This window comes from Podarcis erhardii (genome assembly GCF_964252035.2).
Source record: "Podarcis erhardii genome assembly, chromosome: 3".
Taxonomy (NCBI): domain Eukaryota; kingdom Metazoa; phylum Chordata; class Lepidosauria; order Squamata; family Lacertidae; genus Podarcis; species Podarcis erhardii.
In genome coordinates this window covers 33,779,796-33,805,365 of record NC_138507.1, presented here as the reverse complement: position 1 = coordinate 33,805,365, position 25,570 = coordinate 33,779,796, and the positions used below count along the sequence as shown (strand labels likewise).

Genomic DNA, 25,570 nt, shown 5'->3' with positions numbered 1-25,570 from the left:
CTTACTAAAATGGAATTTAAATGGAATGGTGTTTTTATTGTCATGTTAATTCTTTTGATGTGTCTTATTTATACACTGCTTGGTGAGGCAATTGTCCTAAAAAGTGATAGAGGAGTCTCTTAAATGAATGAATATCCTCATAACAACAACCTTGTAAGAAGCCTTGTGGCAGAAGTGGAAAACTAAAGACTATGGGTTTATTTGCTGCCCTATAGTTAATGCATCATTGAATAAGTGTTTAAGGTTCCTCAAACTTCCATATTTTTGCTCTTATTGACTGAAACTACTGTCTTTCTGGAAACTGAATTCAGTGCCATCATTTTTGTGACATGCGTGGATATTTGTGTACTTAACAAGCTTTAGGCAAAATGGAAACCAGTAAAGGAAGACTTCTATCCACTACGGGACATTTTTAAACATATAAAGTATGGGGGAATTCCCCCCCCCCACTCGTGAATCTTTCCCACCCTGTGATTTCAGCAAGTGCCCTTTTAATTCTGTTTGGCCATTATTATTATTATTATTATTATTATTATTATTATTATTATTATTATTATTTCACTAAATGTAAAACAAACAAAACACGAAGATTGAGACCCTGTTCCAGTTCTTTGCTAGACACTGCCATTTAGGATTTTTCATCCTTTAAGGAAACCTGTGCTTGTGTAACTCCTTGATTAGACTTGTTTCTGTAAGGAGATTCATTTAAGTTTTCAAGCTCTTCTCTGCAGATTGGGCTGAGGAGAAGGGCAGACAAAGGTTTTTTTCCCCTTTCTTTCTGGGTTTTGGAAGCCATCTTGACTAACAGCTGCAGGACTGGAGTACAGGCCTACCTCATTATTTTAAAGAATGAACCCTACCCACCGCAAGTTGTAGTTATGGTATATTGGGGTCTTTCAAATCCACAAGGAGGAAGGAGCATATTAAAAAAACAAACACCTGTGAACCTTTGTAATTAGAATTTCTATACTATAATAGAACTGTGAGTTAGGCTGCCCTGCTGAGAATCTTCCCTGGCCATCTTGCCTTTTAGGGTAGAAAGATTGGAGACAAATGTGTGAGGGAAGGGATCATGTACAACCCCTTCAAGAGATAAATGGAGCAAAATAAAAATGTGGCTGTAAGCTGCATTGAATCCCTGTCAGAGGAAAAGGTGGGGGTTAATAATAATAATAAATAAAAATACTTGAGAGAATGGTCTGAGAGTAAATCCTATTGAAATCAGTAGGACTTGCTACTGAGTAAAAATGCTTAGGATTGCAGTGTAAGGCTGTGTAGTCTTTACCCAATTCCCTGGGAGTAAGCTCCGTTGAATACAACAGGACTTAAGTCTGAGTAGACACATAAAGGCTTGCAGCGTAAGGCTCAATTTACAATAAATGAATAAACACACCGCATGTTTCCTAAAATGGCTACTGAAGCATTGCAATTAAAGAATTTAAAGTGGATTGGTTGCATTTCCCTTCAGCATTATAGGAAGGGATTCGTATGTCAGCTTCACTTCCTTCATTTGGTGCAGGTATTTTATTTTCAGTGTAAACAGGACTCCATCTTTGTACCTATACACAGAAAAAGAGACAGACAGAGGAATGGTTCCTGTTTCCAAAAAGGAATGAAGGCTGAGGGGTCTGATCTCTCCACCACTTTTAATTGTTCTATGAGACGTGGAGGGGAGGAAAAAGGAAAACCAGGGTATTCTAGGATCAAATCAGAAACTGGGATGGCTGCTGTAATTCTGGACTGTCCCTCGAAAATTGGGATTCTTGGAAGGTATGTTCTCCTCACATTAGGCCCGTAATACATTGTGAGGAACTTCAAGTTGAGATGTAGTGAGTAATCCTATGTAGTGAGTAAGACCTATTGCAGTCGTTAAGAGTCGTCAACAGGCTCATCACAGCTATCTGCCAATCACCCATTCCCACCACCCTTCTGAGTAATACCCCTCCCCACCTTCTCACTATATAGAAGGGTCTGGAAACTTCTGTTTCAGTGTATCTGAAGAACTGTGCATGCACACGAAAGCTCATACCAAGAACTGACTTAGTTGGTCTTTAAGGTGCTACTGGAAGGAATTTGTTTTGTTTTGACTATGGCAGACCAACACGGCTACCTATCTGTAACCAAAATCATCTAGTGGGGTTTATGACTGAGTTGGCCATAATTTGACTCTTATCCTGTACTTAAGATTGACTTTCAGTTAAAAAAAACCCTCACAGATATTATAGCCAGAAAGACATGAATCTTGGGGAGTCAATGCCAGGCAGTACTGAGCTAAATGGAGTAATCACCTTGTTCTGTTTAAGGTAGTGGCTTCAGTATTAGGTAGTTTCATATAGTCATATTTTAACTTAAAACCATTGTATGTATGTAAGTTCCAGTTATTCCAATGCATTACGGTCATAAGTTGAATTGCTGAAACAGTTGTCACATTAATGTGGATTGTAGAAAGGAATATAAAAGTGTTTGTTTGTTTGAAAAAACTGCCTATTCCAGAATAGCCCTTTACTGAGGTATATGAAAATTGTTTCATAGATTCATGGCTTCTAGCCTTTTGCTATTTTTTTACAAAGTAAATAACTGGGTTGGCATTGCTTGCTGGACTATGTAATTTACTTCTAATTGTCAGAAGGCTTTGCTTTTGTAACATACTGTACTTCTGATGGAAAAATACAAAAAGCAGTGCATGATAAGTTTTGAAAATTCAGTTCACCAAGTCATGTTTGGTGAAACTGGAAGATCATAAGACACAGCTGGACCCAAGGGCTTCACTAGAGATTATCAATTATTCTTTCTAGGATAGTTATGCATGCATACTGAAAGAAAATAATGAACTGGTGTAGTTATGGAGCAATTGATATGTCCTCTCTCTTTTTTTTCTTTTCAGTCCTTTAATTTTACAGACTAAACATGCTCAGATTACTTTACCTCCATGCTGAGAAAAACATCAGCCAACAGTGTATGTGGAAAACCACACAAGTATAATCATTATCTGTGTCATGAACACTGTCCAGTAAAGCAACACATAACCATACTTCAATTTGCAATGCTTCAGAGGCAAGAATAAAATCCTGCCTTGTTGTGGGAATGTGTTGTTATTTTTCAACTGCTGGGGATTAAAGTTCAGTTTTTGTTACACTTGAAATACAGTACGTACTCAAAAATATTTTTGACCTTAATACATAAAAATGTTAAAATGCAAATTCTGCATCCCTGCTTTTCTGGTTGGTGTCATTATCTAGATTAGTCATTAGGTGGCCCTGCACTTAATTTTGCTACTCTGTTCTTGTTGAGGCCAAAGTTCTTGCCTAACTTGTATACCCTCTTAAATTTCCTATGACACCACCCACAGAAAGGTGTGCTTGTGCCTTCAACAATGTAGGTGAATCCCAGAAATGCTTGAATCACGCCACTTTGTCATAGAGTTAATTTCTCAACCAAGAGACACTCTGAGGATTTAAATTCCTCCACTGAACATTGCCAACAGCTCCTTATTGTTGCTGTCACCATTGTTCTGTTGGCAGGTTTGCTCTGTTTTGGCTTCTTTTAAACAGCCTGTGAACATAGACTCAAGAAATACAGACTCAAAATTTCTTTTCCAGCCTTTTAATAACATTTTAGTTTAATATCTATAGTAAATTGCAGAATTAATTAAAAAATAGCATAAGCAAATAACCACATGCAGCTAATGATAATTATAATAGTAATGGAAATAATTAATTAGTAAATAAAAAGGAAGAGAAGAGAAAGCGAGAACAAAAATACATTTAAGTATTTATTGTTCATTTAAATAGTCCAATCCAATATTTAACAAACCTATATAAGATTGAATATTATCTTTTATGTTATTACAACAATAAACGCCTTCCATTTCCCATAAATAATTCACTATTAAATTGCCTGCTTTCCCTCACCCTGATTATATTAATTTAACCATATTTCCTACTTTTCACATTCTCATAATCCATCTATGTGGCTGCCAACAAATTAGTTTTCATTTCTATATCCCCTGGCAATTCCAAATCATTTATATTTTCTAAAGATGCCTAAGGCTAGGTAAGTTACGGAACAATCTTCCTCAAAGAGGCATTCAAGACAAAATCAGTGATGTTTTAGGTCAGATAAGGGGAACTTGTGGCTCCATATACTCTTGAACTAGAGGTTCCATACACCCTGACCACTGGCCATGCTTGCAGATATGTACAGTGGTATCTCGGGTTAAGAACTTAATTTGTTCTGGAGGTCCGTTCTTAATCTAAAACTGTTCTTAAGCTGAGGTACCACTTTAGCTAATGGGGCCTCCCGCTGCCGCTGCGTGATTTCTGTTCTCATCCTGAAGCAAAGTTAACCCGAGGTACTGTTTCTGTGCTAGCGGAGTCAGTAACCTGAAGCATCTGTAACCTGAAGCGTCTGTAACCCGAGGTACCACTGTAAACCTGTCCTTAAAATCATTTCCAAGTTAGCTTCATCATCCCCCGGTCTATTCCACTCACACATTTTTGTCAGTGACTTTGGTAGTTGAGGACCAGACAACCATGTTGCACCTTCACTATATGTGAGGTAGAGCTTCTACACAAAAGCCAGTTAACCTCTGAGTAACCAGTTGCTGTTGGAGGGCTGCCTCCTTCATGCCCTGTGTGTGGACTTCTAGGAGCATCTGGCATTCCCTGTGTTGGACTAAACAGCTGGTTTCTTCTAACAATCTCTGTGTTGAAAGAGAGGACTGAAATAATGTGGAAAGGACTTCAGTGTGATCAAGCATTAGTGTGATGGTTTGGAGAGGGGACATGGCCTAGGGAGTTCCCACTGGCCAGATAGGGTGGCTGGAGGACCACATATAGCCCCTTGACTTGAGGTTTCCTACTTGTGGTCTAGAAGACCACTGTCTGCTGTAAGAGGAAGAGAATAGGCAAAATTGCTATTCATTTTCATACTTGTGCAAGTGCACCCATGTGGAATGTGGTCACAGAAGCAGATGTGAATTGCTCATCTGTAAAGCTGAGCAATTTTCTTCTGTCTTGCACCAGAGCAATACACATTCATGCAAGCACTCATTACTGCTCTCCTTCCTTCCTTGTTCCAGGGTAAAGTTCCAGTTTGTAGACTCTAATAACCCTTTTGGAATTTTATTTTTAAACCCAATATTGTACAGTACATAAATATGCTTCTGTGCTATATAAACAAAAGTTTTTTTGTCTGCTAGAAATGGGAATGTAAATACGTATCTTGAAATCCAGTTGACATCTGCTTGCTTGCCCACAAATGACTGTGACCTGACCTTATCCTAGAAGGAGTCATAGCCATGTGCGCATAATGTGCTGGGTGGAGATCTGGTGACTCCTCGTCTTGTTGCTAGTTTTCTGGGCTTCTCAGAGCGGTAGATAAAAGTGTTCTGAGCACTAAAAGAACACAACTGATAAATAAACCAGAAAACAGTTTTATAACTTGCTCTTAATTCAGGTTTCACAGCACTGAAGCTTAATTACATTTTAGGGCAATTCATCACATTTTCACAGTGCAATCCTATACATGTTTGCTCAGAAACAAACCTCTATGTTGATTGGGATTACTCCCAGTAAAAGTGCATCATATAGCAGATCCCACACCCCAAACCAAAATCCTATTCATTTATGTCCTTTCTTAATACTACTGTGTTTTTAATTGTATTTTCCTTCCCACCATAGCAATTTATACTTTACAGGCATTATTCCATCAATCCGCACCCTATTTAGAACCTAAAGGTATATTGTCCTTTATTTGTGTTAGCAACAACAACAAAACAATAAACATTTAGGAAATTATTTTTCACTTAATATATATATAAATATCACACATACATACACACAGAACATTAAATGGACTACAGCAGACTCTAGAATGTCTGAGATTGTTTTTGTTGCATGTTTGTTTAGCTTGCACTTTGTCCAGCATGCTTATTAATAATATGCAAGGAGCCACAATTTGATATAATTAGTTGGTTGTCTATATTATTGGGGGGGGGGGGCTACCTTCTTCATCTGTTAGGATTTCATACCTGCATAGCACACCATACAATCAAGGAAATACCAGTGTTTCTGTTCCTTCTATACAAGTAGCTTTCCCGCCTTTATGGAGATAAAGTGAAGAAGGAGTTTAATTTTTAAAGCATGCAACCCAATGAAGGGTGCATCACTTGTGACGCTTTATTTGTGATCACCGCTGCACTTGACTGATGGCAACTTCCACTTTAGATTTATACATAATACTACATTTAAAAGGACTTGTAACCTTGTGATGACTAGAGTTAGCATGATATATGTTCACTTTGATTTGAAGCCATAGAAGACATGTGATGCTTCCTGGCAATATTAGATTTGATTTCTATATGATATGACACACCCATGAGCAGTTGAGGTGAAACCTTAATTCTATTCAACCTCATAACAAAAGAGCTTGATTTGAGCCTTCACTCCAATGCTTATGGACCTTTTGGAATATGCACAATAGATAATGTTATGAGAATCAACTTGATGTACTTTCTCCTTTCATTTTATGTATCAAGTGAATCCTTAATACAGTGCTTGTTAAAGTATCCCTGGCCCACTGCACACACCAATTAAAACCCAACCATTAAATAGTCTATCTGCAATAAAATCCCCCATGTCGAATCAATTGCCAACCAGTTTTTGAGTTTCTAAAAAGATTAGCCAGGAGAAATTGATGTAGACACTCAACGCCTAAGTCTCTTTGGTTCAGAATCTTGTACTCAGCCTGTTTGAAAAAAAAAAAGTTCAGCGGAAGGCAGTGCTTAATTACCAAGGAACATGCAGTGATAATAGTATGCTATGCAAACTGCAACAACCTCTCTGTGCTTCTGGACAGAAGTCAAGAACCTACATGGCTGCTCTATGGGTGTTTGTATGGTGCCAATGAACCTGCTGCTTGTGCGGAGGCTGAGGTGAAAAGCAGTGCTGGCAATGGGACAGCGATGCTTCTGAAGGCTTAGAACAGCTTTTGCTCTCCCCCCCCCTCTCTTTTTGCCAGATTGAAGACGTGGAATAAAATGGATGCAAAATCAAGGACGTGGAATAAAATGGAAGCAAAATCAAGGATGTGGAATGAAACGGGTACACGCCTTTCTTTCCTTCTTATGTGTTTCCCATTATGAATGACTTTGGCTTTCCCCTCACTTCTATTGGTGCTCCGTTCCCTGTAATCTATTGTGACAAACCACTGGCCCTTAGGATAATACCTACCTGTCTTATGGCATCTTCCCTAGTGAGTGATTTAAAAGGGATGGAAGGATGGAACAAAATGTCTGAGATGCAGGAAAAGGACAAGCTGGGAAGCATTGCCTGTCAAGCCAGCCCATCCTTCACACATACACAGATAGGAATGGAAACTGACCAAAGAGCACCTGAAGGGTTTCTGTATCTCTATATTGGATTATGTTCTTTTCCAAAACAAATAAAAGAGAGGGATTTCTTATAACATCATAAAAAGGCAAAAAACCTCTGTGCATATGAGGGCCTTGCAGATCATGTTTTTTATGAAACTTCTGCAAAATAGGTGTTTTACACTATCACTTTCTGTCATAGATTAGTGTTTTATTTCAATAGATTAGTTTTGTGTGTGTGTGTGTATATATATGTATATATATGTGTTTCATGTATCTTAGCTACAAGTTTTGTTGTATACTGCTTCGAGAGTTATTTGATTAAGGATCAGAGTCAAAAAGTGCACTACAACCACAGAACCACCTTAGGGACGTATTACCTTGGCTTAATGTGACCTACCTATGTGTTTCCAGTCTCAAACTTGATATGTTGCTTTAAAACCTTAAAAGGCTTGAGACCTGGATATGTGAGACACTACCTCTCCCCCATCCCACCCATATGTACTCTCCTTGGCACTCCATTCACCATCAGGTGTTGCTTCAGGTGCCTCTGCCAAAAGAAGCGCAACAGACAGACCCTTTGTGGGAGTGGCCTCTGTATTGCAGTACTTGAATGCCCTGTAGCTATAAACAGCACACAAAAAACTTTTCTTTTTAGCTAACCTAGTTGATGAGCTGGTGCAGTTATTGCCTAGCGCTTTTAATTTTCTGGCTCCACACTCTTGATTGCTGAATCCTTGTCAATTGTTTATATTTGTTGATTTTATATGTACCGGTAAGTTGGTTCAGATTTTGTTTTATACAATGTATTTTTTTTTTAACCTATGGATAGTTAGCCACTCTGGAGTGTCCTCAGACAAAAATGGTGCGGGTATACAATTTTAAAATGAATACATGCCTTAGTTTGTTTTTTTGTTTGTTTTATGTCAGCTTTAATGTAAATAAGTTGCTTTGAGTTACTTTTTGGGTGGCGGGGACCCACAAAAACCTATTAAGTTAACCCAGTAAGTTTAATAAGTAATAAAACACAATCCACTTTTTAAAACAGGGAGGAGGGGGAACCCCAGGCCAAACACAGACCTCCATTCTTCTCTATCAGGCATTCATAACTCTCCCCAGGCCACACTCCTTGCCCTCATGCCATACCCCTCACTGCTTTGCACCTTCCTTGAATTTTTGTGCCTGGCTAGAATATGTCATTGAACTCTTAAAATGTGCCTTTCATGCCCAGATAGAAGTTATATGGGGTGTACAAACACACTGTACAAACATACTGTACAGTACAAAAGTAAAATTCACATTAATTGCTGTGCCCAATTTTGCAGCTGGCCCCACCCACCGCAGCCATTTACCTTCATTCTCTGAAATACACGTTTTAGTTGACACAACTCATCATTCCAAAAATTTAGTATAAATACCAATTGTATGCAGGTAAATCTTTTACAACTTCTCATCTTCCAATATAATCAAAGATGGGAGAGAAAGAGAACGGAAAAGTCACTTGATCCTGCAATATATTGCAGCAAAGCACTGCAGGAAGGCAGAGTACAGGAGGCAGACATAATCTGCCTCACCTTGAAGAAATGGCAATCGTATTAACCATCTCAGAGGGATATTCACACATTCACAGAGAGTGACTGCAGTATGCTGCGGTGTTCAGAAACCTTGTATTTGTCACATCATGCAATGTACCCTTAATGTATCTTCAGAAACCAAGCCATAAATCCACAATGTGAGATATACCAGTGACCATTTATAATACAATCCTGCTGCAACATACTAGGTGAAACAGCCGAGCTGTGTAAAATGCTAGGTGACTGAACAGCACTATTCTGTACACATCTACTCAGAAGCAGGTGCAACTGAATTCAAAGGGGCTTACCTGCAGGTAGGTGTAGGAGTAAGATTGCTAAGGCTGCAATCTTAAATACACTTATAAAGGAGTGAACCCTACTAAACATAGTGGACCTCAATTCTGTGCAAAAGTGCACTGAATTGTATCAAATGCTACAGTCTCTCCCTCCCCACTAACTTGCAATGAACTTCCACTGAGCAATGTGACATGTAACTTGTCCGTAAATGTGCACAGGAACAGGGTGCAATGCAGGTACTACCAACAAGAAGTAAGAGTTATTTAGCTCTAGCATTTCAATCCAAATATACTTGACTGCTATTGTATGTAATACTGTTTCCTAATCTACTTTGATATGGAGTTATGTGCTATAAATATGTACTGTCTGCAGCATAAACACACTTTGTATTTGCTCTGTCCCTATCAGATAAAAAAATGAAACTGGGGTTGCACAGCAGGTTTTATTATTTCTAAGGACTTACAAATAGATGCTTCCCTATGTATATGTGGCCACGAAGTCAGTGAAAAACCCAACAACCCCGATTATCAAACCACAAAGTAGGGATCAAATGGACAAAAAAAATATTTCTGTGTTGCATTTTCTTGTCAGCAAGGATATGGCAAAATCTGTAATATCTAAAATATATTTGCTGTTGAGAAACTTATGAGGAAAGAACAATTGCATCATAAATATTCCATCACATATGACCCATTCAAGGGTGGTGGCAGCTGCTAGTAGATTCAGGAAGTTGCAATTCCCTACAGGATGATAGTGTAGCAGCAAGATAAAGCGTAACATGTCTGATGTTGCTGCAGCAACAAGGGAGAACTAGGAACTTCCCCTGTCAGTACGGTATTTAAAATTGCCTAAATATGAATATTACTGATCTTTATCAAGCATGCAGTGTGTGTCACTATGTGGAAATACTGTAACATAAATGGGTCCTGCAACAAAATGTTGCAGCTTTAAATTCTGCTGTTCCATTCCTCCTTTCTGTTCTTCTCCCTTTCTGATAGTATTTCAAGGCCAATGAGCATGCTTAATCCTCATTGGGCTGTTGCAGTGTTCCCTCCCTCTCTGTCTGTGTGCTTCCCCCCTAAATGGTGTTTGTTTGTTTTTTGTTTTTTTGCACTTCTGCAGATCTTGGGAGTTCCTTCAAGCCTGCTGGCAACTCCTTGAGCATGGGTGGTGCTGTTAACTACATAAGCAGTAGCACTCCACACCTGAACCTCAGAAACAGGAGGGACAATTCTTTGCTAGGGACACCTATAAAGGCTCTTTTGCACCCAGAGCTTTTTGACAGGAAGCTGCAACCTGAGCCTGAAGCCAAAAGAAACAGTGCCTGACAAACACTTTGCTCATGATGTGCCATAACCCAAATCACCTCTTCACGAAACTGGGTCTTAAATAGTATGTCCTGCCTTTGAGCTGTAAAAGCAGGCTTGCAGGCCAAAATCCTGTTAACTGGCACGATCACGAAGAGCCATTATATAAGGAAGAGCCATTCCTTAATAAACTGACAGCTTGGTGCCCTTGCAAGGCAAGCAAGCCCCTCTGATCATAGTGGGGCTTACGCGAGATTGCACTGCCAAATCCACAAACAGGCTCAAGCATATAGGCACTGCGTTTTTAACGGCGCACGCCTACCCAGAAGCACGTTCCCTTCAACTCAATTTATCCTCGGAATTCTGGAAGGATCACAGGCTAAAAATCAGCTCGACTTCCAAATGCATCCTAAGAGAAGAGACGCCTGCCTGCCTCTCCACACGTGCAACGTTTAGAGCCCTGGGGAGCAAAAAAGCATGACGTTCATTTGCCAAATCACTGAACTTGAAGGGAGGAAATGTCCACCTGATTCTTCCCCTGCCTGACTCTCCGCTTGCCCTTGCTTCCCAGCTCCTCGCCGCCGTTGCCTCCTTTTCAGAAGCTGCAAGATCTGCAGGGGGGGGGGAGGGAGGGAATCGCCTCTCTTAATCCTCGAAGAAGTGAACAGCAGCAAACCGGGGAGGGCAGCGGATCAGGATGACTGCGACGACGTGCCTGCCCAGCTCAGCCTCTTTCGCCAAGTCTGCTCGCTCGCCTGCTGCGGTGGATGATGCCTTCCTCTCAAGACCCAGCAGTGATCCTCTCCTCCAGCAGCAAGGCTGCCTCTCCCCTTGCTCGCACCTTAAAGCAGCCATTTTTCACTCTGCAGCAGCCTGTGATGTCATCAACCCCCGGGCAGCCAAGTTCTGCTCCCCCCCCAGCACCGCAACACCCCCCCCCACAAATCCCCCTCACTCGTGACAGCCAGTAGTAACAGCAGCAGCAGCAGCAGGAGCGGCGGTGGCGGCAGCAAACTTTAGGAATCGCCCCTTTCTTTCTCTCCTCCCTCCCCTTCTGCAAATCGGTTTCCTGATGGGCAGCGGCGGCGGCAGCAGCCATCTATCCTCCGCCTCAGCAGCGTTCTTGCTACAGGGCATGGCTGAGATGCAAGAGCTGGAGGCGCACAGCAGCAATACCGGGCTGCAAAATCAGCTCCGGAGGGGTGCCCTCTCCCTGTCTCCAGGCAGGACTGCAGCTTAGGTGTTGTTGCTGCTGCTGCTGCTGCTGCTGCTGATCCATCTGCACTTGCTCTGTCCCTCTCTCCCTCTCTCTCTCCCCCTCTCCCTCACGCGTGGAAGGAAAAAAAAAGCAAAGCAAAGCCAGAGGAAAAAAAATCCCCTGCTGTGTGAGCTGCTGCTGCTGTTGCTGCCGCCTTCTTGTCTGCTGAGTCATGGATTGAGGGTCCCTCTCTCCTCGCGGAAATCACTGACACGTCTCAGAACTGGGTCTGCTGCAGCCATTGAGGAGCCCTGATTCCGGGGCCACAAGGACCAAGCCAGGATGATGCTCCTCCTCCTCCTGCTCCAGCCGTCTACATAGGCAAGCTTGCCCTTTGCAGCGTTTTCTCGCCAAGGCTCCTGTCCTTCCTCCAGGCTCATTCGTCCTCAGCAGCTTTTCCTTAACAACACTCCCCCCACCTCAAATTCTCCCTGGAAAAGAAAGCAACCCCCCAACATACTCTTGAACCATGATCGCCGCCGCTTTTTTAGTTCTGCTGAGACCTTACAGCATCCAATGTGCCCTCTTCTTGCTTCTTCTGCTGCTGGGCACCGTCGCCACGATTTTATTCTTCTGCTGCTGGCACCGCAAGCTCCAGAAAGGGAGGCATCCGATCAAATCGGTCTTTTCCGGGCGCTCAAGGAGCCGAGGTAAGAGACGCAGTGCCTGGCTGGCTGGCAGCCTTTTGCCAAAGGGGGACGGAGGAATCCAGCTTCTTCAGAGGGAAGGAGGGAGCATGGGGAGGGAAAGGGAATCCCCCGTCGCCTGCCCAAGCTGTGATAGTTAACGACTTGCTGCTAATGGGAGAGCTCGCCCACTCTCCGGATCTCCCCGGATTATTTGGGGGGAAAGGGCTTTTAAGAGACTGCGGCAGCCTAGTCTCCACCCCATCCCTTAACGAGATCATAAGATGCTGGGTGGGAACCCCTCTCGCTGCTCAAGTACGTTAGAACTTTCCCATCCAACTTCTAGAGAGGAGGAGGGAGAATTAAGATATACATGATGGCTTCTCAACACAGAGACTTCACATCATTTCAGTGGTGCCTGTAGTGATGAGGATTAGCAAGAATAGGAACACTGAGCAGGCAGACGTGTACAAGAACTTAAATTACTTTGAAGTGCAGACAGATGCAGTTCTGCCTTTTTTTAAAACAACAACACACAATTCTCCTTTTCATTTCCAGATGCTGCAATGAGAAGCCACCACTTTCGCTCCGAGGTAATTTATTTAGCGCGCAATCTAAAGGTCAGAACAAGTTTTGTTACCAAAATATAAATCACTGAATATCTGTCTATATATAAGAGCACTTGCCGCTTTAAAATAAAAGTTTTGCAATGTTTTGTATTCATTGAACATACCATTTCGCTTAAATGGTTGCATAGCCTAATGCATTTGTTTAATGCTGTTTTCTTGTTAACTAATACAGTATATTGATTCTTTCAGTACCTGTGTCTGTAAGAATGGCTTTATATTAGAAGATAATTCAATAAATGCAGCTATTAATAGTAGCAACATGGAGGCAAAAGGGTTGGCATCACATCCATGCCTAAATCAGCTTTTGCTTGTTTCATCATCAGTCATTAGCTATATATTGCCACCCTACAGTTTTGAGTTTCAAACTTCATGTGAAAACTCAAGTAAAAGGAGCACTGAAAATGTTTAAGGAACTAGTACTAACTGTTTGTAAGAAAGAGGATTGGTAGCCTTTCTATTTATGGCTGCCACCATGCCAAAATTATAGAGGGTCTCCAAGCTTTCAATGACCACTTGATTTCAGAAAGTTTTTTTCTTTTGCTAAGGAGGAGCAAGGAATGGAGACAATTCTACAGTCTGTCTCCTTTGTTCATTTTCTGTTAATACTTCTTGCATTAAAAATAAAATAAAAAAACTTAGTCATTCCAGGCTTCCTGCTACAGATTTAAGGAAGCAGAGCACATCTAATCTTCTCACAACCTCTCAAGGTTATTTGGTGCTTCTGGCACTTAATAATTCTTTTTTCCAGTGATTTATTTTTCTTTTTGCATTTGTACATTTAAGAACATCCTTTCAAAGCAATCTGCTGGGGGATCCTATTCTAGAGGGACCTCTCCTTTGTAGAACTGCCCCTTTCTTATACAAGAATGTTCAAGGACAATTGATTCTCTATTAAAATTGCCCCCAAATCCCACTAGAAAATTAAAACATTTATCAAGTAACTTTTTTCCTCTGTGTAAAGTGACTGATTTGCATATCTAAAGCTAAATCTGGAGATTTGAGTTGGGGCTTCATTTAACATTTTCAGTTCAATTATTAATAGTTAAATAACAACTCATTTCTTTCATGCAGCCCAGTCCTAGGCATGTTTACTCAGAAGTAAATTCCAATGCATTCTTACTTCCTGGTAAATGCACTAGCCTCACAGCCTGTGATAATAAGCACATTAACCCTCTGTTTTAAATGGGATTTAGTCCCATTCAAGTGTGGCTACACTTCCAGCCTTACCTTCTTAACGTACCGTCTTAGCCACACTTCCTTGGGAGCAAGGTCTGTTGGACTTATGCCTGAGTAAACATACATAGGATTGGGTTGCACAGGATCAGTCTGCTAAAAGTTAAGCACAAATCCCATTCATTTCAGTGGTAGAGCTAATCAACTGAGGGAATTTCCCCCATTGAAATCAGTGGGACTGAAATGTATTTTGACTGGCTGGGTCTTAGTACCAGCAATTTGATGTAGTCCTATTGATCACTAATGATCAATAAGTGATGTGAAATGTTCAGAGGTGCTGGACTGCGCTGACCTTACTGCCCCTAAGCCACCCACCTGCAGGGCAGCCCACCCACGAGACAGTGTGAGACAACTGCCTCAGGTGGCAAGATCCACAGGGGCAGCAGATCCAGCCTCTAAGGAATGCAGCAGCTGTGGTGTGCTCCTTGGAGGCCGGATCTGCCGCCTCCTGGGAACCAGTTGGTGAATAGGAGAGGCTGGTGCTCTTCTCCCACCCTTGTTCCCGATGTAGATCTTCATTCCCCCCCCCCTTGTACCTGATGTAGATCTTCACTCACCCCTTCTCCCCGGGTGGTGGGGTGGGTGGCACCATTTTGTCCTTTGCCTCAGGCGCTTGGGCTGGTCCCACCCACCTGCCAGGAAGCTAGCTTGTTTCCTCTGCCCCTCCTCACAAGCCACTTCTGGAGAGGCAACGTCTAATATGCGAATTTCCAGAGGACGTCTTGCCCTGCTTTGCTGAACCTTACATTTCCATATGTAATTTGTTGTATGTAGAGGATACGGTTCTATGCACAGCTACTTATAACTAAGCCCTCGCAGAACTCGTGACTTACTTTTGCTTAAATTTTTATAGCAAGGGTTTTTTTCCAGCCCAAGGGTCCCATTCCTTTCTGGACAACCTTCTATGGGCAGAACAGCAATTTTTTACCTTTATACAGGTAGGCTGGATTTCACACACACTCAGAACTGCCCCCCCCATTCTCCATTGAGGCAAGCAAGAGGCATTATCAGAGTTCAAGGACCCATTCCAGCCAGGAGAAAACAGTGGGGGGGGGTGAAGCAGGACCAGTGAGGGGTGTGGCTTGGGGAGCATTCTGGGGGCCTGATGGAGAGGTCAGGAGGGCCGCATTCACCCTGAGGTTCCCCACTCATGTTTCAGAATTGGACTACTAGGGATACACTAACAAAAGGACATGGAAACTTATGGCATTGCTAATTTATATTATTAAATCAAAAGTCAGGCTGATTCTGCCTTATCTCAAATTAACTGACTTGGAACACAGAGGCTTCCACATTGTCACTTCTAAGGAGTGGGTTTATTTAATGTTTAATTGCTTTACTTTAAAGTGTGCATAACATTATTTTCCTACATTGAAAGTCCTTGAATAATTGAGCAGCTTTTTTTAAAAAAAACCCTTTCAACAAAAAAGCACATTCAATTTTTACTAATCCTGTCACCACCTTCTTTATTCAAAATTAATAATTTTGCAATCACACACAGATATTCTATATCCGTACGTCAGTGTTTCTGCTGTTCTATTGTTTAGCTGTACCATAGTCTGCATTTTTATATTTTATTGTCAAGTGTTGGTTTTTATTGGCGATTATAAGCTGGTTTGCATGGGAAGTTCCTCAAAAAAGCAGAGTATCTAGGAAACAACATGGTGGTTTTGAGCATTAACTATTAATCATTTGAATTTTATCATGTATCACATGCATATATTTAATGGATTCTCATCTCCAAAGGATAATAATCAATATTACAAAACTACTGGCAAATGTTGAATGATGAGGGTTTTGTTATAATAAGAAAATTAGTATTAGAGTCCAAAGTCCATTCCTTTCAGTGGAATAAGTGAACTGGGCACCACACCCTTTATGACCTCATAGGTTATGATGTCACCTGGAGGCCACAATTTTGAAATTACAAACTTCCTCCCCTTCCCTGCTGGCACCGGGAGGCAGCAGAACAGGATGGAAAATCTATTTTAGTGAGGCGTGGGTTAAGATGTTGGATCTCCAGGCCTTCCTTGCTTATCCAAGTGGCTTTTTAAGGAAAGCTAGTTGCTGGCCAGGACCATAATGTCTGTTCTGGCTCTTACAGCCAAATAACCACAGTCAAAATTGTACTCTGCATGATGTTTGATGTACTGTAGTCAATTGTGAGTGAGTCAGTTAGCGCTCGTTTCTTTTTTAGTGGAACTTGCTTCCTGATAAATTTGCTTGGGGTTTCTGCTTTAGCCTATAGTTTCCAAATATCAGGTATTACAAGATCTGGTAATTTCAGTGGGATGTGGTCTTTTTAGAAGGACCGGGCACCAGCCATGACTTTCTTTGATGTCTAGTTATGATTTTCCTTAAACTGATAAGCTAAACTTTGAAACTGCTGCAGCAGCACAATTCTCAGGAAAGGTAAGCTGCTTGAAGATTGCAGCCTTAGGCTATAATGCTGCACACAGGGCTGCTCAAATCCCATTGACTTCAGTGGGATTTAAAAGCAGTCGAATTGTGTATGGGAGGGCAGCTGTAGGCGGTTGGGAGTACAAGTCCCATTGACTTTCAATGAGACTTAGCTTCCTAAGTGCCTTGGGAAATAGATTTTTCAAAGGAAAGAATTGCAAATGAGGCCAACTCCCCCTCCTCCAGCTTTTACAATGGTTGAAATGTATGCATCTGTGTAAACATAATTAGAACTCAATATCCAGCGCAAAATTCTGAGGCTCCCATAAGATAAGAGTTGCCCATGATGCTGGTTTGAACATGGATGCAGCAGAGCACATACTGCTGTTTAAACACACACACACACATGTCCAGTGAAGTGATTAAACATCCCTTAGCACCATATATCATACCACGGAGTATTCAAGATGACATCAAGAAGATGGCACTCATCAATCAAAGGTTGCATGGAGGTGTGCTTGTCTTGAATTGACTATGAGGAGTAAATGAAATGGCTAAGGGAAACCAGTAAAAGGCCTCTAGGTCATTTATAGCCTGCCATGGTTTTCTATTGTACACTTCTGGCTCTCAGTCAAATAAACCTGTTGAATCCAATCAATGATTAGGGGTGTGCACAGACCCCCGATCCACCCTGTGGCCCAGATTGGGTAGATTTCATCCTGTGATGTCCTAATTCAGTAGCGGAGGTAGCTGGGCACGGTGGGGGCGGTCCGCACCAGGAGGGAGGGCATAGGGCACCATAGGTATCTTTAGGGACAGCACGAGACTCTGCAGTGCAGCACACTGGCTGTTGTGTGTTGGGGGTTGTAATTCTGGGCAGCAGGGGTGCTTGCGGTCAGCAAGGTGGTTCCTGGGCATTTCGGGGGGGGGCACAGCTTAAATCGAGCCTACCAAGTGGCAATGGCGACGGCGAAGAGGGCCTTCTTCACCGCCTCCATTGCATCTGCAGAAAACAATAGCAGGAGACTTTTTCAGGTGGTTCGCAATCTATCAGAACCACCTGTACCACCGGGGCCTGGTAGGGACCCCAAGATCTCCTGCAATGCTTTTGCAAAGTTTTTTGCAGATAAAATCGCTCAGATTCAGAAGGAGGTAGACTCCACCGTGGGAGCAGGGCCAGGGCGGGAGAGTGCTAGAGTTCTGTCTGGTCCTGTTACATGGGATCAATTCCAATCTGTTACCTCCGAGGATGTGGACAGGCTGCTTGGACGAGTGAAACCGACCACCTGTCTCTTTGATCCTTGCCCATCCTGGCTGATAAAAGCGAGCCGGGAAGGGCTGGGCGATGGGATCTGCGGGGTGGTGAATGCTTCCCTCTGTGAGGGAGCCTTCCCAGACCCGCTGAAAGAGGCGGTCATTAAACCGCTTCTTAAAAAAACATCTTTAGACCCAGCCAATTTGGCCAACTATCGCCCAGTCTCAAATCTGCCATTCTTGGGCAAGGTGATTGAGCGGGTGGTTGCTGAACAACTCCAAGCACGCCTGGAAGAAACGGACCATTTGGATCCCTTCCAATCGGGATTCAGGCCTCACCATGGGACTGAAACTGCCTTGGTCGCGCTGGTTGATGATCTCCGGCGGGCTAGGGACAAAGGTGAGAGCTGTTTCCTAGTTCTGCTGGATCTCTCAGCGGCCTTTGACACCATCGACCATAACATCCTTCTGGACCGTCTAGAGGGGCTGGGAGCTGGGGGCACTGTTATACAGTGGTTCCGCTCCTTCCTCCTGGGCCGTGTCCAGAAGGTGGTGGGGGGGGTGAGTGTTCAGACCCCTGGGCTCTCACTTGTGGGGTGCCTCAGGGTTCTGTCCTCTCCCCCATGCTTTTTAATATCTATATGAAGCCGCTGGGAGAGATCATCAGGGGGTTTGGACTGGGCGTTCATCAGTATGCAGATGACACCCAGCTCTACCTCTCCTTTAAATCAGAACCAGTGAAGGCGGTGAAGGTCCTGTGTGAGTGCCTGGAGGCGGTTGGAGGTTGGATGGCGGCTAACAGATTGAGGTTGAATCCTGACAAGACAGAAGTACTGTTTTTGGGGGACAGGAGGCGGGCAGGTGTGGAGGATTCCCTGGTCCTGAATGGGGTAACTGTGCCCCTGAAGGACCAGGTGCGCAGCCTGGGAGTCATTTTGGACTCACAGCTGTCCATGGAGGCGCAGATTAACTCTGTGTCCAGGGCAGCTGTCTACCAGCTCCACCTGGTACGCAGGCTAAGACCCTACCTCCCCGCGGACTGTCTCGCCAGAGTGGTGCATGCTCTAGTTATCTCACGCTTGGACTACTGCAATGCGCTCTACGTGGGGCTACCTTTGAAGGTGACCCGGAAACTGCAATTAATCCAGAATGCGGCAGCTAGACTGGTGACTGGGAGTGGCCGCCGGGACCACATAACACCGGTTCTGAGAGATCTGCATTGGCTCCCAGTACGTTTCCGAGCACGATTCAAAGTGTTGGTGCTGACCTTTAAAGCCCTAAACGGCCTCGGTCCTGTATACCTGAAGGAGCGTCTCCACCCCCATCGTTCAGCCCGGACACTGAGATCCAGCGCCGAGGGCCTTCTGGCGGTTCCCTCATTGCGAGAAGTGAGGCTACAGGGAACCAGACAGAGGGCCTTCTCGGTAGTGGCGCCCGCCCTGTGGAACGCCCTCCCATCAGATGTCAAAGAGATAAAGAATTACCTGACGTTCAGAAGACATCTTAAGGCAGCCCTGTTCAGGGATGTTTTTAATATGTAATGCTGTATTGTTTTTAATACTGATTGGGAGCCGCCCAGAGTGGCTGGGGAAACTCAGCCAGATGGGCGGGGTATAAATAATAAATTATTATTATTATTATTATTATTATAAATCGGTAGCTGCCCTAAACAAAGCTCAACAACTTTGGTCCAACTTTGGGGGTTGGTACGCCTGAATCCATCCCCAAGGTAATTTTAAAATCCTATTTTAATACATTTGATTTTGAAAAGGGCCAAGGAGTTGTACCAGTACTCTGCAGGATTGGACCCTACCAGCTGTTAAGTGGGAGGACGCATTCCTGTTGAGTTCTGGTCACTGCTCCATTGCTAGTCGTTTCCCTGCACATGAAGGAAAACGCTTGTGAAGGAGGAGGACCCAGCACACTGCAGAGGCTCAGATTCTCCTGTCTATCAAGTGGTCAGCAGGAGGGTTTGATCCTGTGAGGTACTGCTTCACAAGTGGCGTTTCTGCATGAAAGCCCCTTACAAAGCAGCACCTACACCTGCAAGATTGATGTGGAGTGCAGGCATTGATCTTGTGGGGTAGGGTGAAAGCCACGGTGTTAGGTCTGCCTCCTCTTGGGAAGAGGCACCCACCAGTTGGGTAGGACTTGACCCTTTTCCTGTGGTTTTCCCACCTTGCCCTCCTCTCCTTTCTCTCCTGCCCCCTGACAGCCACAGATCGTTCTGGGCCTATCAAACCTGACTCGCAGTGGCTTGTGCCTGTCCCTTCCTGACTCGCCCAAAGTCCTCCTAATATGTCTGATTTGGCTTGGGGATTTGGCCTTGGCTGAATCTGGTGCACAGCTCTGACAGTGATAAGGTGTGGAGGGCAACCAGAGATCTAGTATCACAAACCTTGAGCACATTGTATGACTGCATAAGCATTATCCTAACTTAATCAGAGTCTGCTCTGTTAAAGTCAGCAATCCATGGACTCAAACAGCAGCAGGACAAAGAAGCTTGTGTGCAAATTTTTTCCTCAGACAAGGTCCTGGCACTGCTGACTTTATCAGTGTCCATGATACTGCTTATTATATATCTAATGATTAGTACAATGTAGCACAATGCAAACACAATTCATCAAACTAAATTGGCCAATGTTTGATTACCACCAAAGCCCCTATATATACTGGAACTAAATTCAAATGGTCTTCTATGTTGCATAATTAGCAAAATGATGCAATCAGTAGGTCTTAGCCATGAGCCTGGGAACATCAGAGTTGCTTGGTTTGGGTGCATGGTTTAGTGCCTGAGCTTTAAAACAGTAAGTAACAAGTGGCGCCTGAAACAAAATATTACAGTGCAGAGTGTTCCTGTTCAGGATTTCCATTCCCCTCCCTTCACAACAGACACTTTCAATCAAGCATTCAGTGGCCTCTCATCACACTCATTCCTCACTGAGCTGTTTTGGGGTTCCACCTCCTGCAAGAGCAGTTAAACCCTCCCTTAATGGGTGGGTATGAATTGGGTGGAGGTATCCCTCTGCTGAGCTCTGCTGGCTAAGCATCACTCTGCTGGCATGGCCACTCAGCTAGATGAGTGTCCCATTGATGGGATGCCCACTGACAACAGGCATCAGGGCCCCCAAAATGGGGAATTCTGGAGGCGAGGAGGGGCTGAACAGGTCTGGTCCCATTGCTGTCAAGCAACAGCACCAGTCTTGATCATGCCCCCACCCAACCTCTGCTATTACTGCTTGGCCCTACCACTCTGCAAAGGCCCACTGGCTGAATCTGGATTGAGTCCCAAGTGTTATTTTTCCAAAAATATTTTTTGTACCTCTGTAAACTTTGTGGTTGTCCCAAAGCCTGTTGATGCCTTCTTCTTGATAATGCCATTTTGAAGAACTGATTTCACCGTGGATATATAGTATGATGGTGGTGGTGGTGATATTATTATTATTATTATCATCATCATCATCATCTTCATTAGTGACAACCACCATAATTTCTATGATCTTACATTGTATGTCTTTCCCCAAGGAGAAGTCAGAACCAGATCCCCTACCTTTGGCTTGGAGGGAAAACAGTTTCTATGCAGGATTGAGCCACAGCACCTCCCCTTTTAGAAATTAGGATTTGGGTGTGAATTCATGTAACATACACTTGAAAAGGATTGTAAGGAAGTTGTGTTATAAATTAAGTATTGGTATTCTTAAAGTGACTGCCCTACAGATATATATTACCTATTTGAATTGCTTTAATCTACTACTTTGGAAGTTACTTGATTATATCCATAGTGAAAAACTCTTCTGGAGCTGCTAACCTCTTTGGGAACCAAACTAACTTCTAAAGTGTGATCCCAGTTCATAGGTCACTAGACAGCCATTAATCTCTCAGTGAACATGTGGGGGGGTGATGTGCGAAAACAGGCTTTTTAATAAACTCAGATCAAGCCATAGAAGATCTGATCCTACATCCCGTGCAAAACTGTCAATACATTTCAACTGGATTTATTATTCAAAGGGAGAGAAGTGTTCCGTTTTGTAGCCTAAAACATTTTGTACCATACAGCAGTGCCCAAGATGAGTTATTCGTGGCAATTGACCTGGTTCAGCTGTCACTTAAGGGCTTTTTGATTTAGCAGAATTGCTAGTGACAGGATTTTGCTCCCTGCGTAATGGAACCAAATTTGTATTTATTATTATCCTGCTTGCAGGGAGATGACTGCGCATATTTAGTTTTATACTGAAGAAATGCATTTTGGTAGCATTTGCATTTCACAGACTTTACATCTGCTGCTTAGCCTGCTGAAAAGTTACTGTCACTACAGGAGATGACATTTATGTATTCAGTTGTCATGTAGATAAGATGCTTATGCATGTCTGGTGCAAAAAATAGGTCACCCGGGGAAGCAAACGGAAATAAAAAAAAATCCTATTGGTAATGTTGATAACAGAAAACTCCAACTGCTGAATGTTTAGCTCAATATATTCTTCCCCACAACCTCTTCATTTTTGACAAACATTTCCTTCTTGCCTCGTACAAAAAAGCCATCTTCCGTGTGTGACCCATTATCACAGTCAACCCACTTTCTGCTTAACAGGCCAACCAGCTAAAAATATCATTCTTGTTGCCACTATAGAATGATAATGAATAGCCTTGGAAGTCTTCTGCTATAATTCAGTAGAAGAATCCCAGGGTTATTTATAAGCTTCTGAGTGTACGACTAACTCAGATGAAAAGGAAAATCAGAAAAGCCTCTAAGCTGAATTTATAGTTCTGTGTCTGATTTGGGGAAAGTGCATTCAAGGAGAGACACAGACAAATGCAAGCTTCTGTCTATTCAAAGGATTTATTTTTTCAGTAGATGGAATCAATTGTATTTGGACACATTTCTGCCTTAGGGTGTTGGAAATGCATTCCATTAAGCACGGAAGGTTCAAGGAACAAGGTCAAGGGAGGAAATGTTTTTGAATATGAAAATATAAGGTTTCCCTGCAATAATTAGAATAAATCCTGCTGTAGGTAGGAATTAATGTGTAATATAGAGAAGTACTGTATTCTCAGTCCCACATAAAGTTTTATCTCTTATGATGGACATAATTTCAGCTAGTGATGCTGTGCAAATGGCTAGCAAGATACCAAGATGGAGTGGGGAATCTGTGAACTTGGAGATGTTTCTGGAATTTTAACACCCAGCCACTTTGACTAATGGTCAGGGGTGATGGGAGCTGTTGTCCAGCAGTATCTAGAGGTTCACAGGTTCCCCATCCTGACACATGGATTAAATTTAAAATACAAGAAATAATTGTTTTGTCAATTGGTCATTCACTTTAGCTCTTATGGTAGATGTGATTGGAAACGGCTAGCAAGGGAGAGAGAGAGAGTTAGAAACAAATAAAAAGGGAGATGGAAATAGTAATGGACTGATAGATAGAAATGTATAAAAATATATATGAGAGAGAGAACTAGATAGATATAGAGAAAGTGTGTTCCTTACATTACAAAAACTTTTCAATAGGAACTTAGCCTGCATTGAAGACCAGTCAGACCATCTGGTAAGCAGTTGGTGGAAACATGCACAAAATTGCGCAGAGAATGGTGCTTCTTTCTCCCAACTCAAGCAAAATGGGGGGGGGGGTACCTTTTTATAGCTCTGCAAGCTTATATGCAGTGATGATATAGGCTTAGTGTATCTTTTGTGAACAAGGATTGCCTGCCTCTGCAGATAGGGGAGTTCACTTTCTGTGCAGATGGCATAATCCAGAAACTTGACACAAATGTTTTAAGGATCTGTGAACTGAAGGGGAGTAATGACTCAAGTGCCTTCAATGCTACAGGAACTGCCTAAAACTGACACAACAGACAGATACTCTATCCCTCCCCCCCCCCCCCCGCAAATTGCGTCTCTGTCTTGGTTTATCACTCCAGCACAGTCTCTACTTACACACAGCAGTTATCTTCACAATTACTGTCTGGATAAAGGCAGAAAATATTAAAGCTGGCCTCCCTTGGCAATGATTGAGCAGGGGACAGAGAAAACATTCAAACAGATGATTGTTGGAGATCTGGTATAGTAGAGTGAGCAAGGCTGCAATCCTATATCTCCCCCCACCCCAAATCAACAACTCTGTGAGGTAAAGTAGAGAGTTAGGTACTGACTGAAGGTCATCCAGTGGGCTTCCTGGATAAGAGGGGGGAATTGGAATTTGGGTCTGCTTAATCCTAATCTGAAGGGATGCCAGGGGCACTGTGAGTTAAACCACAGAGCCTAGGACTTGCCGATCAGAAGTTCGAAAGCACGTCAGAGTGCAAGTAGATAAATAGGTACCGCTTTGGCAGGAAGGTAAATGGCATTTCCGTGCGCTGCTCTGGTTCACCAGAAGCGGCTTAGTCATGCTGGCCACATGACCCGGAAGCTGTACGCCGGCTCCCTCGGCCAATAAAGCGAGATGAGCCCCGCAACCCCAGAGTCGGCCACAACTGGACCTAATGGTCAGGGCTCCCTTTACCTTTACTAATCCTAATCTAGTACTCTTTTACTAATAGAACACTGTGCTCCTGAGCCATGGCACTATGCTACTCTTATTGGGGGGGAAACCCATAGCCGTATTTATGATGCATTGTTGCATGCCGAGTCAAAGGAAAACCAATCTACAAAACAGAACTAATACCCAATAGTGTTCATCTTCTTTAGGTTCTGCATTGATTGTTGATATCCTGTTCATTCAGACAGCTACTATATAGTACAGTGCTGGGAAGCAGCATACCTCCTTCGAAATGGTTTTCTCATCAGACCTTGTGACCCTGACGTCCTCACAGTGAAATCCACTGAGAGCAGAGCACTAATGGGGAAACAATGTTGAATCATAGTTCAATTAATGCATTATGTCACTGATGCTTTGGCCTTGGCTAATGGGCGCTGGAAGAGCGTATATCCCCTAGCGGGTTATATCTGAACCTCAACCATCTTTCGTTATGAGATGCTGAATCTTTGCTTTCCCTTTCTCTTGAAGTTGGCACAGGTTGCTCCCGGAAGAACGATAAGATTGCTATATGGCAGAGGTAGCCCAGGCAGGACCCTTAGCAAGACTGTTCTCCCTCCACTCAGCTGCACTGATTTATGCAATGGTGGCAAAAAAGGGAGAAAAATAAATTTAAAACATAGCACTATAGTGCACAGAGAGGTTTGTGCATGTCTCCTGTATGTGTGTGTGTGTGAGAGAGAGAGAGAGAGTGTACGAGATAGGCATACCCCTTTATTTGGGAATGTTCAGGGTGGCAGGAGAGGATATTTTGTTTACTAATATCCTTCCTAACTTGCACTAGCAAGTTCCTTATGTAGCAGAGTTACATTCCCCTTCTCACACACAGTAGAAAGCTGGTTGCAGGCTCGTTAGAACCCCTTACTATTATGCAATTCAGTCTGCCTCAGATTGAATTGTACGTTCCTGGTAAATTCACTTGAATCCCTCTTAAAAGAATAAAAACACCACAATCCTATTCATAGTCAACAAAAAGTAAGTTTACTCACGTTAAGGCAGTACACAGTATCAATCCTGAAGGCAGGCTTAAAGACTTAAAGTTGCAAATAGCAACATGTGGATTTACCCCATATGGGGGGCAATCCCTGTG

The 25,570-nt window shown here is 43.0% G+C and overlaps 3 protein-coding genes across 20 annotated transcripts in view; 2 read left to right on the top strand and 1 right to left on the bottom strand.

Moving 5' to 3' along the window:
* The window catches only part of ZNF451 (zinc finger protein 451), a 52,916-nt gene that overhangs the window by 25,332 nt on the left and 2,014 nt on the right, over positions 1 to 25,570 (bottom strand). The gene's annotated exons all lie outside the window — the stretch shown is intronic.
* Positions 946 to 11,435, top strand: LOC309339319 (uncharacterized protein). Its single transcript, XM_081857535.1, has 4 exons — positions 946 to 1,153; positions 1,570 to 1,770; positions 7,021 to 7,103; positions 10,366 to 11,435. Exons 2-4 carry the CDS (start codon positions 1,613 to 1,615, stop codon positions 10,569 to 10,571), a joined length of 447 nt encoding a protein of 148 aa, XP_081713661.1. The 5' UTR covers positions 946 to 1,153; positions 1,570 to 1,612; the 3' UTR covers positions 10,572 to 11,435.
* The window catches only part of DST (dystonin), a 313,318-nt gene continuing 299,901 nt past the window's right edge, over positions 12,154 to 25,570 (top strand). For 13 of the 18 annotated variants that reach the window (XM_081856615.1, XM_081856632.1, XM_081856628.1 and 10 more), the window contains exons 1-2: positions 12,154 to 12,458; positions 12,993 to 13,054. In XM_081856615.1, the coding sequence (XP_081712741.1) occupies positions 12,278 to 12,458; positions 12,993 to 13,054 (243 nt within the window). In that variant the 5' untranslated portion in view covers positions 12,154 to 12,277. The remainder of the gene's footprint in view (positions 12,459 to 12,992; positions 13,055 to 25,570) is intronic. The other 5 variants (XM_081856621.1, XM_081856616.1, XM_081856602.1 and 2 more) reach the window with 1 other exon arrangement.

Bases quoted from the DNA above. Each gene is read 5' to 3' on its own strand.
- LOC309339319 (XM_081857535.1), top strand. From the start codon at position 1,613: ATGAAGGCTGAGGGGTCTGATCTCTCCACCACTTTTAATTGTTCTATG. The intron at 1,771-7,020 runs GTATGTTCTCCT...TCTTTTTGCCAG, and splicing joins AAAATTGGGATTCTTGGAAG to ATTGAAGACGTGGAATAAAA. The intron at 7,104-10,365 runs GTACACGCCTTT...GCACTTCTGCAG, and splicing joins AAGGATGTGGAATGAAACGG to ATCTTGGGAGTTCCTTCAAG.